At 40.9% G+C, this 18,071-nt stretch overlaps 1 protein-coding gene across 1 annotated transcript in view; it reads left to right on the top strand.

Annotated features, from left to right (window-relative positions):
- Positions 1 to 521: 521 nt before the first annotated feature.
- The window catches only part of LOC309601796 (BDNF/NT-3 growth factors receptor-like), a gene marked incomplete at both ends in the record, with an annotated part of 230,630 nt that continues 213,080 nt past the window's right edge, over positions 522 to 18,071 (top strand). Inside the window, one exon of the mRNA XM_082334926.1 lies at positions 522 to 733. Within this exon, the coding sequence (XP_082191052.1) occupies positions 522 to 733 (212 nt within the window). The remainder of the gene's footprint in view (positions 734 to 18,071) is intronic.

The following is an 18,071-nucleotide window of genomic DNA, read 5'->3' as shown; positions in this document are numbered from 1 at the left end:
GCTTTATTATCAGCTGGAGGGAGGAGGATACGGTGCGCAAAGCGGCAAGCACAGCGCCTTGCGTTCCGCTTCCGCTGCGACCTGTGCTGTTTCTTCCATTCTTTCTTCACCGCGGGCAGCGATCGGCTGAACCCCCGCAGGTAGAAGCGCTGCCTCTGCCACCTGTCTCGGCCGCTCCGCGCGTTTTGCAGCATCATCGGTAACCGCCGCGGGTCAGGCGGCGCCGCTGCCCGCCCGCGGGGCCAGGGCAGGTACTAGGGCGGGCCGCGCCACGCCACGCCGTGCCGTGCCGTGCCGGCAGCCCCTCTCGCCTCTCATCACGCCTTTCCGTCTCTGTCCCGCAGCAGCGCCTGGTCCCGCCGCCCCGCAAAGCCTCCAGGGCGGCTGCGGTGCGTCCATGTGAACTCTGGCCGCAGGGTGCTCGCCCGCGGTTCCGAAGGCTGCGCACCCTCCGGTCGTGCTCCTCGGCAGTGGCGGTAGGTGGAGGACGTCGAGGCAGCGCTGGAGTGAGCGGGGGCGGCATGGCGTCCTGGCGGCGAAGACGGCCGGGGCCCGGCTTGGCGCGGCTGTGGGGCTTGTGCTGCCTGGTGCTGGGCTCCTGGTGGGGCGCGCTGGGCTGCCCCGCGTCCTGCCGCTGCAGCTCCTGGCGGATCTGGTGCGCGGAGCCGGCGCCAGGCATCATCTCCTTCCCCGTGCCGCAGCGGAGCGCCGAGGGCGACAATGTCACCGAGATGTGAGTACGACCCGGCCCCAGTCCCGGGCGCGGGGGTGGCGGGGATGGAGCCGCCGGAGCGACATGGGGATGGCGGGCAGAGGGGAAGTTCCCTGCGCTGAAATGCACTTGCTCCGCGGACTGATGTTCCAGCTGGAAGCCTAAAAGTCCAGTGTGATTTAATTTGAACTTGACTTCCCAGAGATATCATTTCGAACCCATTTAGATGATAAATCCTAGTTACCCACGATACGATTTCCTGGGAGCGGGACGGGCAGTGAAGCGGCGCAGCGGAAGGTCAGCGCAGAGGTCGCGGGTCCGCGGAAATACCTGGGGTTGCAGAAGCGCGCAGCCGAGCTGCCGCCTCCGGCTCCTACATCTGCTGGGGGGGTGGGGTGGAGTGCGCACCACCCAAATCTCGCTTCTGCGTCGGCAGCAGATTTGGAAAGGTTTTTTATTTTTCTTTTTTTAATTTTTGCTCCCTCTGTTTATTCCTGCGAATGGAGAGTTTGGTGGGTGGCCATCCTCCCTCTCAGATCTCCACTTTATATTCTTTTTCTATTAAAAAAAAGGGGGGGGGGAGAAAGCGATGCAGCACATTCTGATAGAAGGGAGAGCAAACTAGCTTCCCTGCCCTGGCCATAGGCACGCGAGCCTGCTTTGCCCTTCCCTATAAGGTGGCTGTAAGGAGAAAATACTGTCTGCAGGAGAATGAACATTGCGCTCTCAGCAAGTGTTGGAGCATTAGAAAACCCTCATTAATAGTGAGGAAGGTTTTTTTGTTTGGTTTTTCCCATGTGGCATTTCCAACCTTGTTTGACTGCAAATGATTTCAGTAAAGGAATCCAGTAGCTTTTTGTGTTCAGTCCTGCATCCTCTTTACAGCTCTTTGGAATCTATGTACTTTGCCTGAGAAAAGCTGCAAAGACTTGATGAGCAAAAATTTTGGATACCAGATTTGTAGATGATAGATATGGGAAAAAAAACCCTCTACAGCTGTTTCTTTCCATTTCCATCTTCCCCAGCACCTGCTGTTTCTGCATTGTTTCCCATGACATTTTTAATATAAAAGATAACAGAATATTTCCCTTCAAAATATATACAGATTTCTAACTCTTTCCCTTCTTCTCCTTTCTTCTCTTTTTCAGTTTCTTTTAGAAACAATGTGAAAATGCCATTAAATTTGGTGTGACTTCAGATTAATTCTAGCTCTTGGGCTACCTTGCTGCATTTTCTTATAGTTTGCTGCATTTCCCCATGTATGTGTGGGGAAAAAGCTGGAGACATTCATTTCTTCTACTCATATAGGGCCTACCTTCGGTAGATTTTTAGAACCTAAGAGAATGAAGTAATATCTTTTTAAGTTGTTACAACAGTTATTGTTTCAGATGTTTGTTTAATATTCTATGGATTGTTTAATTAAAAAAAATGCTTCAAGCTATGCATCGTTGCTCATTTTTATAAGCTTTGCTAGCCTAGTTATCCGATATGTTCAATTTGGAGGTAACTCAGCAATTTTCCTCTAGAACTTAAGCTCTGTTTAAAAGATCAGAGAAAAAAATGCATATGTAAATATATATGCTAGACATGATCAACTTACTTAAAACATGTCCAGTCATTTTGCATTGATATTTTTGGGTTTTATTTTTTTTCTGTGTTTATATTTCTTTTCAATTTTTACTGTATCATTCTGTGACATTGCATGTTGTGTTTGATGATCTAAAAATAATTTGGAGTACTGAATTTCTCAGGAGATACTATTGCACGTATTTAAGATGCTCTTTCATAAAGCATGAAGGCCCTTTAATTAGTTTGTAGATATAAATTAAAAATTGGACTCCTGCAGCTGCCACATTATTTCATTGTGGGAACTTAGCAAATAATAAATATGTAAGGAAGCATTTCTAATATGGTAGATACAGAATGTGAAAACATATTTTTTAACACTGCAGATCTTGTTTATTCTAGCTAAGCAACCAGTTTAAGAGGCTGTAGCATGCATTTTATTTAGGAAGCCTCTGGCCTGATTTTTCTTTTATATGTTCTGTAGTTACAGGAACACAATTCCATTGATCTCTGGTAGAATTACTCTTGGTACAAATGAGAGTGAGAAAAGCATAAGACACTTAATTTCTTGTAATATATTCCTTTATATTTCCTGAATGTCTTTTGAGACTAATCCTTCATTTATTGCTTATGACCTGCTCTTGATTGGAGTGGGTCCCACAGTCCTAGGCAAAACATCCACCAACTCCCTGGGAATGTTGCCTGAGTAAAGATCCTCATCTGGGAAGAAGGCCATGTGCACTGGGAATTTTGCAGGTGGGATACTGCATGGTTGGGTTGGGCATGTGAAACCCATGATGGTGCAAAGGGTTGGCTGTGGGCCAGGTGGATGACACTGAGCAGGCAGAGTATGAGTGGGCAGCACAGCTTTCCCCTTGGCTCCGAGAAGTGGGAGAGAAAGCTGGGATAGTGCTGGTAGGAATAACAGCTGCAGTTTCCCACGCATTGAACAGCCTCCACCACTTGGTACCTGGGTGCTTTGACTCTATTTTGGCCCATAGATAAATAGCACTTTAGAGCTTAATAAACACTCTCTTTCCAGTCCAGGTATTACTTTATTCCTAGTTGGATCACCATCCAAATCCACTGAAATCAGCAGAAAGACCTCCAGAACACTTTTGCATCAGCCCTGTGAGACTCAGCTGCTGAAACTATGGGAGGACATAGGAGTATTTCTGCCTGGTGCTTTTCTTAGTTATATCTTCCTCACTCGTCCCCTTCCTAGTTGTTTTTGCACAGTTTTCTCTTCTGATGGATAAAAGACAGATTTCCAAAATCCTGTGCCTCTAATAGAATCATAAAATCATAGAATCATTTAGGTTGGAAAAGACCCTTAAGATCATCGAGTCCAACTGTAAACCTAACACTGCCAAGTCCACCACTAAACCATGGCCCTAAGCACCACATCTACACATCTTTTAAATACCTCCAGGGATGGGGACTCAATCGCTTCCCTGGGCAGCCTGTTCCAATGCTTGACAACACTTTCGGTGAAGAAGTTTTTCCTAATATCCAATCTAAACCTCCCCTGGCACAACTTGAGGCCATTTCCTCTCGTCCTATCATTTGTTACTTGGGAGAAGAGACCGACCCCCACCTCGCTACAACCTCCTTTCAGGTAGTTGTAGAGAGCAATAAGGTCTCCCCTCAGCCTCCTCTTCTCCAGGCTAAACAACCCCAGCTCCCTCAGCCACTGCTCATAAGACTTGTGCTCTAGACCCTTCACCAGCTTTGTTGCCCTTCTCTGGACACGCTCCAGCACCTCAGTGTCCTTCTTGTAGTGAGGGGCCCAAAAATGAACACAGTATTCAAGGTGCGGCCTCACCAGGGCCGAGTACAGGGGCACTATCACTTCCCTGGTCCTGCTGGCCACTCTATTCCTGATACAAGCCAGGGTGCTATTGTCCTTCTTGGCCACCTGGGCACACTGCTGGCTCATGTTCAGCTGGCTGTCGACCAACACCCCCAGGTCCTTTTCTGCCAGGCAGCTCTCCAGCCACTCTTCCCCAAGCCTGTAGCGTTGCATGGGGTTGTTGTGACCCAAGTGCAGGACCCAGCACTTAGCCTTGTTGAACCTCATACAGTTGGCCTTGGCCAATTGATCCAGCCTGTCCAGATCCCTCTGTAGGGCCTTCCTACCCTCCAGCAGATCAACACTCCCTCCCAACTTGGTGTCGTCTGTAAACTTACTGAGGGTGCACTCAATCCCCTCGTCCAGATCATTGATAAAGATATTAAACAGAACTGGCCCCAATACTGAGCCCTGGGGAACACCACTTGTGACTGGCTGCTAACCGGATTTAACTCCATTCACCACCACTCTTTGGGCCCGGCCATCCAGCCAGTTTTTTACCCAGCAAAGAGTATGCCTGTCCAATCCATGAGTAGCCAATAAGATTAGATTTTTGTCCTGTTGCTTAGGGTGCTGACATGTACTGGTCTCAGTCTGGAAAGCATGTGCCTGTGCTAAAATTGTAATTGTAATTGTAATAAGACAGCTTAATCATAATAATTGTTTTGTAGTATTGATGTTATTAGAGATAAAGTGAACTCCAAAGTGAGGCCTGAATTAAAATCATGAAATCAGCCATTGAAGCTCAAACCAAGAGCTAAGGAGGAAGAATGATGAGAGTAAAATTAATATATAAATATTGTTAAATCCATACACTATAGGTACAATGGCACATGAGTAATTCTAAGCACGATCACTTGAGCAAAAATATTAATACAGTTGTAAATGAGTCTTTTCAAAAGTTTTCAGGATTTTTTGTAAAAAGCCTGATCTAATATTTTGTCTTTAAGTAAAATGTACTGTTAGTATATCTCAGTGTATATGACTCTTCATAGTCCTTGCTGTCAAAGTATCTTCTTGCAGTGCAAGTATATTCCTGGCCTAATTTGGCAGCTCTAGTATCAAGTCATTAATACGTTGTCTTATGATTATTCAGATGAATGAGGTTTGAAATTATTTGGTGTATTTCAGGAAGAACTGCTTCTCAACAAAATAGTAGGTGACTTTAGCTCTTCCCTTGTAAAAGAGAGAGGTGATTGTGTAGTGTATATATTTCAAAACCACAAAGTAAATTTCTAATGGAGTTATATAAAGCACTCTAGAATTGTTAATAAATAAGACAGGATAAGTAATTTATAGAGTAAATTATTTAACAAGTCATGTGAGCCTGTGCTAAAAAAAAAAAAGCATGTTTAAATTCATATGAAGCTCAGTGCTGTTGGTATTATGGGTCTCTCTCATTTTAGAATTTTAGACTCTGTTGTAGATTAAATATATTATAAAACTGTCAAGAGAGCTTCTCAACCCCCATTCCCTTCCTTCTGAAAACACTTTTGGCTGTGCAGGATGGCACAGCTTGGCTGGATTTAATGTTTATTTCTGGTGTTTTGGAATGTTACAGTAAAATGCAAGGCATCGGGCTACAAATTATTAAAGGGATTTTGGACAGTTGTAATACAATAGCTCCTTTTAGGAATCTGTCCATTTTTTTTCATGTTCCTTTAAAGATCTTAGTTGGTTATGGTGAGTTGAAAATAAGCATTATGAAAATCAGTTTTGTAATTTCCAGGCTCTAAAAATACCCCAAATATCACAAACTATAGGGTTTTATATATTCTGGTTTCCTTTTGCTCTCAGGTAACCTTTTGCATCCCTTGTTTTAATCCTTGTTCTTCCAGTCAGTGAGGACTCATGGGGCTCCTTGGGAACTTATCTGGGGTTGTCTCTGGCAGGCTGAGACAGTGCAAGCTGGCTCTTGCTGGAGGAGGGCAGCATCCTTCAGGTGTTCAGTGTTGTGCAGGATTGGGCTGGCAAGACATTACCTGTAGTTGTATGTCTTTAGCCACTCGAGTTTTAAGAGAGGTTTGGGATTTATATACTAAAATGAAGGTAATTTGTATGAATTTGAGGCTTTGGTCTAGAATATGTTTTCATGAAACTTCTACTTCTTTCCATACTAATGAGAAAACAGAAGGCCCAGAGTCCAGCTTCCAATATCTTTAGAATGGCATTTACCAGATTTTTCAGATTCTATTTTTCCTTTATTATTTTTATGCTGAAAGTATAAGAGAGAAAGCAGCCTATTGAGATTCTAGATCTCGAATCACTCTAAACCAAAAACTTTTACATAACTAAATAAAGGTTTTATTTCTCCATTTTGAATTAGTTTTAAAATAAGAGGGGAAAAATAACGTACGTTTTGGATTGCAGTTCTCTCTTTCCAGTGTTTGTCACCTGTCACTGCAGCAATATCTAACATCATGTCAATAAAGGTGGCTAGTAGAATTCTTTGCCCAAGCTGGATGAATATAGTAGGTAATGAAGCATAAAAATGATGAAAAATAGAGCAGAGAACTTTAAAAACCCTCTCAATACTTTATTGATGTTAAATGTATCTTTAGCTTGTTATATTTGGAAAACCTCTCTTTGAAAACTGTCCTTTAAAAAGTGAAGCACTCTTTGTATTAACTTATCATTTATGTGTAATTCAAATAGAGAAATAAATTCATAGAGGTTTGAAAGCCATATGCCTATGCTTCATGGGATGTGAATACAATCTATTACTGGACACTGTTTGCATTTACAAAAAGATCTACTTATACAAATGTATGTAGGCACATAGCTGCTATTGAAATCAAATATATTGGGGATGCGCCTTAATTCCTTTTTGATTGTGAGACTAAGTTTTCAGAAACTGCATAAAGCAAAGCAAACCAAACTAACATCCCCTGCAATATGCATATGGAGATCTCGTTTCTTATATAGCTACTATTAACCATAACATTACAGAATCATAATGCACTTATGGGAAAGGAGCCATGCCATGAAAATTCTATTGTGACTATGTATATTTTTAAAAATTTTCCTGGAATAAAATGACTTGTATTGACTGATGTTTCAGTTATAGCTGAAATGATTAAATATATTTAATACCAGGTCAGCTACTCTTGTTTCTGACATTCTTGAAGATCAGATTTCAGGTCAATATTCCTTAGTTCTAAGCAGGGCCTGAAGAAACAAAATTTTTTTGCAGAACTAAGAGAAAGTAGAACAAGGCAGACACAAGACCCAAGACATTTGTAAAAGCAGTTTAAAAGATCATAATCTCTAAATGGTGTGACTTGAACCAGCCTTTTGCTAAGCCTACTGGTCCTGATCCAGCAAGATACTTAGACGCCTTTTATTTTAAGGGGAAGCCAAGGCTCAAATTCTGGCCTTGTTAAAATTGGTGGCAAAACGTCAATGAAATTAGCATTTCACCAATGTAGAATAGTTTAGAGGACATATGCTAAGGATGAAAAGAACTTTGATTCAAGCATTTTCTTGCCTTTTTTTTTTATAAATTTGGAAGAGTAGGGGTATTCTTGAGGCCTATTAGTCCATCATGTGATTTATTTTTGGCTTGGGGCTTTTCTTGGATCCCAAGTGTTTTCCTGCTGTGTGAAGACTAAATATGTCAAGGCAAGAGGAAGTTGAGATTGAGTATTTTAGAGGGGTGTTTTACAAAATTTCAAATAATTCCATATTTAAATGAACCTGCACAGTAGTTCCATGTGCAAAACAGCGGCAGTTGCAATTGCTACAGAAGCTTGTATTAGATTCACTAGTTCACTATATACATTTGTCTGATGTATAAAGAAAAGAAGGACAAGCAATTAATCAAAGTTAGTCCATTGCTGAAACAGAAACAGTGAAATGGTAACACTTCTAAGCTTCTTATGGGAGAATCTGTTGATAGAACTCTAATTGGGGCTGGGCAAGTTTTTTTTTTTTCATCTTGGTTTGGCATTTCAGACAACAGAAATCTTTTGGTTTTAGATTTAAACAAAATATTTTTTACCTTTTTCATTTCTGAACCATACATATAAAAATAATTAGGGCCATATTAAGCAGATATTCTGTGTAACATGGACATCCTATATTACACAGTCAGATGCTGTATTCTATATGAAGAGCATATAGGACGTGACTTTTCCCCATACTTCTGCAACAACTGTTTGATTTTCTAAATGCCAGACTGCACAGCAAGCATATGCAGATAAATCATGTGTGCATACTGGGCATGTCAGACTTATTGGGCATGCATGGGGGACTTTTCACAGCATATGCTGTTAGTGTCATATGCTGGACTTGCTAAGCATGTCTGGGACTGTCCCAGACCTCAGCATTTAAAATCTAGCAAGTCTCTATGAACTGTGTAGCAAAGGTACTTAACTCAGCTGGCTACTCTCCTGCCAGCAATGGAGAGTCCGCCTCTTCCAGGAAGTAATTCAGAAGGCCTAAATTAGATTCTTACTGCAAATCTACTTACTTATCTGATGTAAGCGCCCCCCTCTCTCTCCACTGACTATAAGAAAACTTTGGGGACTTAGTTCACTGAGTGGGGAAAGCAAGACCTCCCTTCTAGCAAACAGCATCATGCTGTGGAGTAAACTGTGTGGTCCAAAACAAACCATTTCAGCAGAGTATTGTGCAGGGTTGCTCTGCTTGATTCAGAGCATGGGTTTGAACTAAGGTCTTGCATGTCAGCATCTTAACTACCGTCCTATATGGCATACAGATGTGGATTTGTCTTGATTCTTCCTGTCAGAGTTGCCTAAATTCATGTGGAATACTTAAATATGCTTTTGGGTCAGTGAGCAGAACTGTCTGTTTAGCTAAGTGACTGTGATACTTATTTGTATAGTGAGACAGCTGAATCCTGTTCCTGCTCCACTGAATGTTCAATTATGACAAAAATTATAACAGCATGAACAGGTAAGGCTGCGACTGCCCTCTCTGATTGCTTTATAGTATGGTATCATTTGGGAGACTGGGATTACATTCCCTCAGGAAGAGGGAAGAATTGAACCTGATATTCCTGGATAATAGTTGAACATTATTTCCAGCATTTCCTCCAAATCTGTGGTCTTCTACCTCACGTAGACATGTCTTTTTTTTTTTTTCTTCTTCTTTTTTTTCCAGCTGAACCTATTTGGTGAATATGGGTCTGTTTAAGGAAAGTAAAATCCCTTTTGTGGATAGGGAGGTAAATAATCTGTTGCTTTTTCATTTCTTATTCCCCCCTTGAGTCTCGTCTCTTCCTAACTTTTTAAAAATTAGTTTTGGAATACAATATGCATGCAGTGATCCTCAGCTTGTAAACACATATATTGAGCTCTCCTACTAGGAGCAGTTCTGTTAACTTCTATGTGGATAACTATGCAGTGTACTTAAGCATATGCCAAAGTATTTTCAAGTTTAGGGTGGTAGCAATGTAAGTATATTTTGAATACTGTATATGCCTCGTATTTATACGTGTACACAAAAGTTTGAACTTTTCACATTAGGTTCAAATAGATTTACAAACAGTTTGAATTGGCACAAATCCATATGTGGCATAAAGATACCAAAGTGGAAAAATATTAGTGCTGGATAGAACTTTTGGGTTTTTTTTTTCAGCACTAGACATCACTACAGATTCTGGACCGTGTTTGTGTGCTGTGGCTGTCTTGTTGCCCAAAGCCCATGTTTTTTGGAGGGCATGGACCTAGGTGGCACAGCTACAGAAATAGTTACCACTTGTCCTGAAGGTGGGAGGAGGTGGAAGAAAGATCGTTTTGATCTTCCCTGCCCTGAACATTTCTTGCAACTCTCCATGGCGTTCATGTCTGTGTGGAGACAGGGCAGTTGTTCCCTCCTCTTCAGTATGCTTTTATATGCAGTTTTTGCCTGCTGTACAGCACTTTGCATCTTATTATGATTTTTAATAAACAGTTTATCTTGAAGCAGTTTTGCTCTCCACAGTTGGTATCTAAAGTGAAAGGTTTAGGAGATGACAACCCTAAAGAGTTGTAGTTATTTGAACTGGCAGCTTGATCTGATGTAATTGCAGGTGAACGCTTCACCCATCCTGAGGGTTAGGGGAATGCTGGAAGGTGTGTAGATTGGAGGAATTCTGAAGGGTGTGTGCAGCAGTGTTGCATAATTAGGAAAAACATAAGGATAAATAGGCTGGACGATGAGAAAAATATTAGTCTGCTCTTAAGCAGTGGCAGAGACAAAAGCTGTAAAGGTAAATGAAGAATGCCATTAAAATTGTGGTGGGTAAGGAGAAGGCAGCTTTTGCAGAAATAGTGAAAAAGTTTGAAGACCATTGTACCAAATAATACCTTGTGAAAGAGGTACATGCAGGATGAGAACAAAGTTTGAAGGGAAACCAATAGAGATCGTCAAAGACTTAAAATGATGTCAAAATAGAAAATGAACACTTACAAAAGAGTAAATTTTCATGAAGTATAACAACAAAGTCAATTTGATTGCGCTCTAGAAAAGGTAATATGTACATACCAAGCAGCAAAACAAACAGAAATACAAATAACCTGGATGAAAGATGCACGATGTTTTACTGTGTGCACCATTGCAAGGGAGAATTTCCCAGAAATTAAATTGACCAAGTAGAGGAATATGAAAAGCTATGGAAACAGTGGCAGCAATATGTCAGTCAGCATGAGTATTAGAAATGCTCTGGGTAGTGACAAATGTGCAGGAAGTGTAATAAACACATCATTATGCTAAAATATGCAATGCAAGCAAGAAAATGCTTGTATTAAGTGAAGAATGGGATTCCTCAAGTGAAGGTGAAGTGCTGTTTTTAGGAATACTAGTGGAAGAAGCTATAAATTAAAAAGATAGGCCAATTAAAATGAGCAGAAATGGACTATACAGGACAGAGAATGGAATGGAAATAAATGTGATAATAGAAAGTGAAATAGGGAACTGTAAAGAGCACATAAATGTGGAAGAATAAAGAGTGCCTCTGAAATGCTTTAACAGAGGAGCAATTTTAATGCTGTTGAAATGTTCTCCAATAATGTATTGGTTAAATATAAATGGTAATATAGGTGTTGATATGCAGAAGGTGGCAACCTGTTCTGGGCCTAGAAAGCTGAGGTAAACATCAAGAGAGTTAATATAATGGAAATATAGAAAGACAATCTGTAGCCCTTTTGGAATGTTTTAGTAACAATATGAAAATTAAATGTCTTCCATTAAGAGACAAGATATGTCTTGGAGATGACAAATATCTGTGGTCAGGGCTACACAGAATGTTTCACAAGTCTTGAGAAAGAGGCTAGGAAATGAGTTGTGAACTAAGGCAGCAGATGGTACCATTTGAAGAACAGAAAAATATCTACAAATTGAGTTCTCTATTTAATAATTGCAAAGAAAAAAATAATGGAGACTATGACCATATGTAGACTCTTCAGACAAATAAAAAGAGAAAAAGGAACATTTTTGCTGACTTATGGAAAGGAGAATGTTGTTTGAGATGTCAGGAGTCAAATTATTCAGCAAAATTAATGCATTAACAGGATATAGATGGATTTTTCTGGATAGATGGCTTTAAGCTTTGCAGTTTCATTCCGTCATTTGGAAGTACTACCTTTTGTTCTGTTTGGCTTGAGGTATATTGCATGCAATGAATGAGACAATAGAAAGTGTAGCAGGTACAAACATGTCTTGATTCAATGAATATCAGAAAAGACTGAACAGAGTATTTAACATTACAAGAGAGAGTAATTTTTAACTGAACAAAGCTACTTATTAATGTCAAACAGTGGAAATAATATACTTGGGAAGAAGACTGGCTTCAGAGGGAGTTTCTGAGGGAATTTCTTCTGTTGAATCAGTCAGGGAATACTGAATGTATCATAACTTGAAGATAGGAAAAGGACTTAAATGTTGTAAAGCACACTGAATTATGTCAGCAAGTGCTTATCTAACTCTTAAGACATCCCTTCTACAAAGTCACTGCCTGAACATGAGTGCCTGGGGAAAAAAGAATTCAAGGTTTTTGACATCAACCAAGATGCTTTAATGTTTTGATTCACTGAAAGACCTGAAAAGATGTGTCTAAAGGATGGTTAGGATCGATCTTACTGCACTATTATGGAACTGATGTTTTGTCAGTCTCATTTGCATCAAGGCCAGTGACAGCTACAGAGGTGGTGTATGCAAGTGCTGCAAAAGAGAGATTGTGTTACTAGTCTCTGAAAAGTCATTGCACTAGGTGACTCTATAGGAGAAAGAATTGTCACATATATTTCTTTGTATTTATTCATTCCTTGAAGATGTCCTTTCTTCCTAGCAAGCCAAATTTAAAAGAAAATTTTTAAATTCTTATGTCAACTCTCTATCAAGAACTAATAAACAGCCACATTCATTGTTCTCCTTTTGTATGTTTATTTAATGTGTGATTTTTTGTGTATATATTATAAAGGGTCTGTACAGGAATTTAAGCCCCTTCCTGTCAGTCTGCAGAGATTATTTCATACACAGTGGGGGAAATGTGTTTTGTAGAAAAGTATAAGTAAGCCCAAGGGTGCATTATATTTCATATTCCCATTTTCTAAATATAGTAACTGTTTTCTTAAATTCTGCATTGTGGTCATATTAATTTATTTTTACTTTTGCCTTAATGTTTGCATACTGTAAGGAGTGAACTAAGGTTAGCTGGCAAACCATGGGCTTTCCATTTCCCAGGGAGTTGCAGTCTTAAGCAAGAGTATGGATCCACTCCTGCAGTGTCAAAACAAGACTGGGATCTCTACTTAATTCCAGCTTTCTTCTGCTTTAAGCTGGTGGATTGGTGCTAATTGTTCAGAATGTCAGCTTTGGAGAAGCAATTCCCAATGGCATCTGCATGCTACTAATTGGATACTACTAATTGGATAGTCATAGCATCTTGGCACGGAGCAGAATGACTCCTGGCGCCTCCTTGCAGTTGAAACAGCCACAGATCAAGAATAGGGAGTTCTTGAAGCTAACTTTAATCTGTGACCTTGGCCTTTGTTCCAGATAGTCCTAAACAGTACCTTATCTGAATGTGGGATATATGTAGTGAAGAATTTGCTCCAAAAAAAATGTGTGTCAGTGATGATTGCAAACAAAGGTCCAAGAGTTAATTCTGTCAGCTCTACCTCCCATAGTCTTCTGTGACTAATGGTTAAGTACTCTAAATGGGAGTATGACTTCAGGAGCCTGTGATAGTGGCAATCAGTTTTCTACTCTTTTTGAAATACAGTTTAAAAAAAAGCAAAAACAAATCCAAAAAAATCCGCAGGACGTACTGAGAATTTGTCAGGAGACAATTAAGACAACTGGTACAATAGTTAGGGAATGAGAATTTCCTAACAGTTTCAACAGGACTGCAAATGAAACCTATTTGAATCTGCTAAGTTCAAATATTTTGTCCAGCCTACAAGTTTTTCATGATTTTGATGCATAACCATAAATCAGCTCAGGTGTGCTGAAAATGTCCGTAAGCTTTAGCATATATTTTGATGAACTTCATTTGATATTCGAGTTTGTAAGAAAATACAGCACTAGGGAATTTTGTAGTATTTAATTGTGCATGTTACATAAAGCTCTCACAGTAGTGTAGACTAGGGACATATGTGACTTGTCATTAAATGGTAATTCATCTACTGACAGTTCAATGTCTGCAGTGTGCTGCCTTTTTTCCTAAAGATCTGGTGAAAAAATAACTCAGAATAAAAAGTTTTCCTGAAGTTCAGAAACATTTCACTAGGGAATGTTTATTAATTTTCAGAAGTTTTTTTTTCTAGCTTTATGAATTAGGGATAAACATATAATTGATTTATTTTTTTGAGTGTTAAGAGAATATTTTTCCCATAAAGGGAGTTTTCTGGCAACAGAAATATTTCTGGAGCTGAATTACAGTGTTATTTGCTTACATCTATGTCACTGATACTAGCATGTGGCTGGTTTTCCAGTATAGCTCCAAATGGAGTCATATACCTTAATGTACATCAATCCAGAGAAAATAGAGTAAATCAAATATGTTAGGGAGATATAGTTCTGCTGACCAAATGTTTTCAGTTTAAGAAAATGGACATGTCAGATTTGAAAGTTAAGAGTGAAATCTTCTTTTGAACTGTTGAAGCACAAAAGAATCTAAACTGTTTTAAAGTGCAGAAATGGCTTTCATTTCTTTTCATTCTTTCATAATTCAAAAGTTGCTTCACTGACTTTGTACAGTTTTTTACATGTATAATGCACGGAAATGAAGACCACTCTCTTAAAAAAAAGTTATTTGAAAGAGTTAAATCTTTTACCATAGGATTTTAAAATATCCTTTCCAGAATGTTGCAGAAGTGGTGAAATATGAATATGTGATATTATTCAATAGTTAAGTTGTTGAAGTGTGCCGAGATGAGCATGTTATTGTAGGTTGCAATGTGCAGTTGGTAAGTATATGATTCTGAATGCCTTTATGAGAATGAATCAGTAGTTTACGAAGGGGACATTAAATTAAAAGTATAAAAAATAGTTTACTGATGACTCATTGAAGGAGAGACAAAAATGCTATAGTATAATCAAGTGAATAGTATTGTAGACAGCTGAGGGTTTGGTTTAGAGGCAATAATTGGTATTTGTGAGCTGATAAGTGCGATCCGATTGGGTAATATCCTGACAGATTTTAGTGGTGCTACACATCGTGGTGTGTAGTGGGAGCTTCCAAGCTCCTCATGTGACTTCAGCCAGCCATGACTCAGGATGTTTTTCTTCTGTGCTACAATAAAAAATGTTCAATTAAAGAACAGGCTGGATATTCTTAAGGACAGGCAGGCAAATTGCATTTTTCAGCATCACCCACTGCAAGTTGGAGCTTTTAGAGTATTAATGTTTGATGATAAATAACATCAAGGTAGAGTAGTTGTGAAGAAGGTAAAAACAGACTTCACTTAGAGAAGAGTTTTTATTTCAAAACTCTCTTTAAATTAAACAAAAGAACAGCTTCCCTTTGAAGTGTACAGCCACAGTCATTTTACTTCTTTCTTTCTCACTGTTGTGAAATAGCTGCAAAGATTTAACTTTAAAAAAGATTTGTTAAGCAAGTAAGGAAGCATAAGAGAACCTGACCTGCTTGTGGTAATCTAAATCTGTCTGCTCCTCAAGGATTTCCAACTGTGTAAAATTTGCTTTATTGTCATGTTCTGTACTAAGTGGGTGGTATACAAATGTATTGAATAACAGTTATTATTTTCAGTAATTTGTAGCTACACTTAGCCAAAAGTTCTTCTGAGTCCCTACTTGAAGTACAGTTATGGAAAGTCAGAAATCATTCACCATAAGCAGCCTAGTACCAGCTCAGAGTAAAGTGTGGAACTTTCTTTTTGTTATTTTTTTTTTAAGGGATGCAATAAGAGAAAGATAGGGGAAGAAAGATTATGAATTTATGTTGCTTCAATATTCCAAGTGTTGACCAATACTGATATTTTTTTTTATTTTCATTTTTTGTAGATGGTCTGCTCATACTCAGATCTTAATCTGATGTAAATTGTGGTTGCTTCATTAACTTCAGGAGAGCTGAGCTCTTTTACACTAGTTGAAGTTTACCACAGAATGTAATACACTAATATATTTCTATGTGACACAGGTTGGAAAACACCCTTAAGATCATCAAGTCCAACCGTTAACCTAACACTGCCAAGTCCGCCACTAAACCATGTCCCTAAGCACCACATCTACATGTCTTTTAAATACCTCCAGGGATGGGGACTCAACCACTTCCCTGGGCAGCCTGCTCAAGTGCCTAACCACCCTTTCGGTGAAGAAATTTTTCCTAATATCCAATCTAAACCTCCCCTGGCACAACTTTAGGCCGTTTCCTCTTGTCCTACCACTTGTTACTTGGGAGAAGAGACCGACCCCCACCTCGCTACAACCTCCTTTCAGGTAGTTGTAGAGAGCGATAAGGTCTCCCTTCAGCCTTCTCTTCTCCAGACTAAACAACCCCAGCTCCCTCAGCCACTGCTCATAAGACTTGTTCTCTAGACCCTTCACCAGCTTCATTGCCCTTCTCTGGACATGCTCCAGCACCTCAATATCTTTCCTGTAGTGAGGGGCCCAAAAATGAACATAGTACTCAAGGTGCGGCCTCACCGGTGCCGAGTACAAAGGGATGATCTCTTTCCTAGTCCTGCTGGCCACGCTATTCCTGATACAAGCCAGGATGCTATTGGCCTTGTCCAGATCATTGATAAAGATATGAAACAGAACTGGCCCCAATACTGAGCCCTGGGGAACACCACTCGTGACCAGCCACCAACTGGATTTGACTCCATTCACCACCACTCTTTGGGCCCGGCCATCCAGCCAGTTTTTTACCCAGCGAACAGTACGCGCATCCAAGCCATGAGCAGACATTTTCTCCAGGAGAATGCTGTGGGAAATGGTGTCAAAGGCTTTACTAAAGTCCAGGTAAATGACATCCACAGCCTTTCCCTCATCCACTAAGCGGGTCGCCTTGTCATGGAAGGAGATCAGGTTAGTCAAGCAGGACCTCCCTTTCATAAACCCATACTGACTTGGCCTGATCCTCTGGTTGTGCCGTACGTGCCGCGTGATGGCGCTCCGGATGATCTGCTCCATAACCTTCCCCGGCACCGAGGTCAGGCTGACAGGCCTGTAGTTCCCCAGATCCTCCTTCCGACACTTCTTGTAGATGGGAGTCACATTTGCTAACCTGCAGTCAACTGGGACCTCCCTGGTTAGCCAGGGCTGCTGATAAACGATGGAAAGTGCCTTGGTGAGCACTTCTGCCACCAGCTCCCTCAGTACCCTTGGGTGCATCCCATCCGGTTCCATAAACTTGTGCATGTCTAAGTGGTGTAGCAGGTCGCTAACCATTTCCCCTTGGATTATGGGGGCTTCATTCTGCTCCCCGTCCCTGTCTTCCAGCTCAGGGGGCTGGGTATCCAGCAAGCAATTGGTCTGACTATTAAAGATTGAGGCAAAGAAGGCATTAAGTACCTCAGCCTTTTCCTCATCCTTTTGTCACTGTTTCCCCCCACATTCAATAAAGGACGGAGATTCTCCATGGCTCTCCTTTTGTTGCTAATGCATTTGTTGAAACATTTTTTGTTGTCTTTTACAGCAGTAGCCAGTTTAAGTTACAGTTGGGCTTTGGCCCTTCTAATCCTCTCCCTGCATAACTTCACGACATCCTTGTAGTCCTCCTGAGTTGCCTGCCCCTTCTTCCAAAGGTCATAAACTCTCCTTTTATTCCTGAGTTCCAGCCAAAGCTCTCTGTTCAGCCAGGCTGGTCTTCTTCCCCGCCAACTCGTCTTTCGGCACATGGGGACAGCCTGCTCCTGCGCCTGTAAGATTTCCTTCTTGAAGAACATCCAGCCTTCCTGGACTCCTTTGCCCTTCAGGGCTGCCTCCCAAGGGACTCTCTCAACCAGGCCCCTGAACAGGCCAAAGTCTGCCCTCCAGAGGTCCAAGGTAGCCGTTCTGCTGACCCCCCTCCTTACTTCTCCGAGAATCGAAAACTCTATCATTTCATGATCACTATGCCCAAGACGGCCTCCAACCATCACATCACCCACCTGTCCTTCTCTGTTCACAAACAAGAGGTCCAACGGGGCGCCTTCCCTTGTTGGCTCACTCACCCTTAGTCTTCTGAGTCCCTTCTTCCTCTGTGTTTCTCTGTCCGTTTTCCTTCATTCCTGCTCTTCTGCATTTGTCCTGTCTCCTTCTGGTCTTGCAGGGTGCTCATTGGTTGAATGTTGAGAACAGAGTGAGGAAGATACCTTTGATATTTCTTGCATAACTGTATTTTAGCATGGTGAGGTCTAAGTAACAGATAAGATGGGACTTAATTAAATCCCCTGTTCTTCTTCAGGGCAAATTCAGAGGCAGTAAGATCATCATCCACTTACAGGACTCAGGTGGAAAGACTGATAGCCTTTACTAGACTTCTTCATTGTT

The sequence above is a fragment of the Platalea leucorodia genome (genome assembly GCF_965183815.1).
Source record: "Platalea leucorodia genome assembly, chromosome: W".
Lineage (NCBI taxonomy): Eukaryota > Metazoa > Chordata > Aves > Pelecaniformes > Threskiornithidae > Platalea > Platalea leucorodia.
The sequence above is the reverse complement of the archived record's forward strand: the minus strand, read 5'-3'. Positions and strand labels throughout refer to the sequence as shown.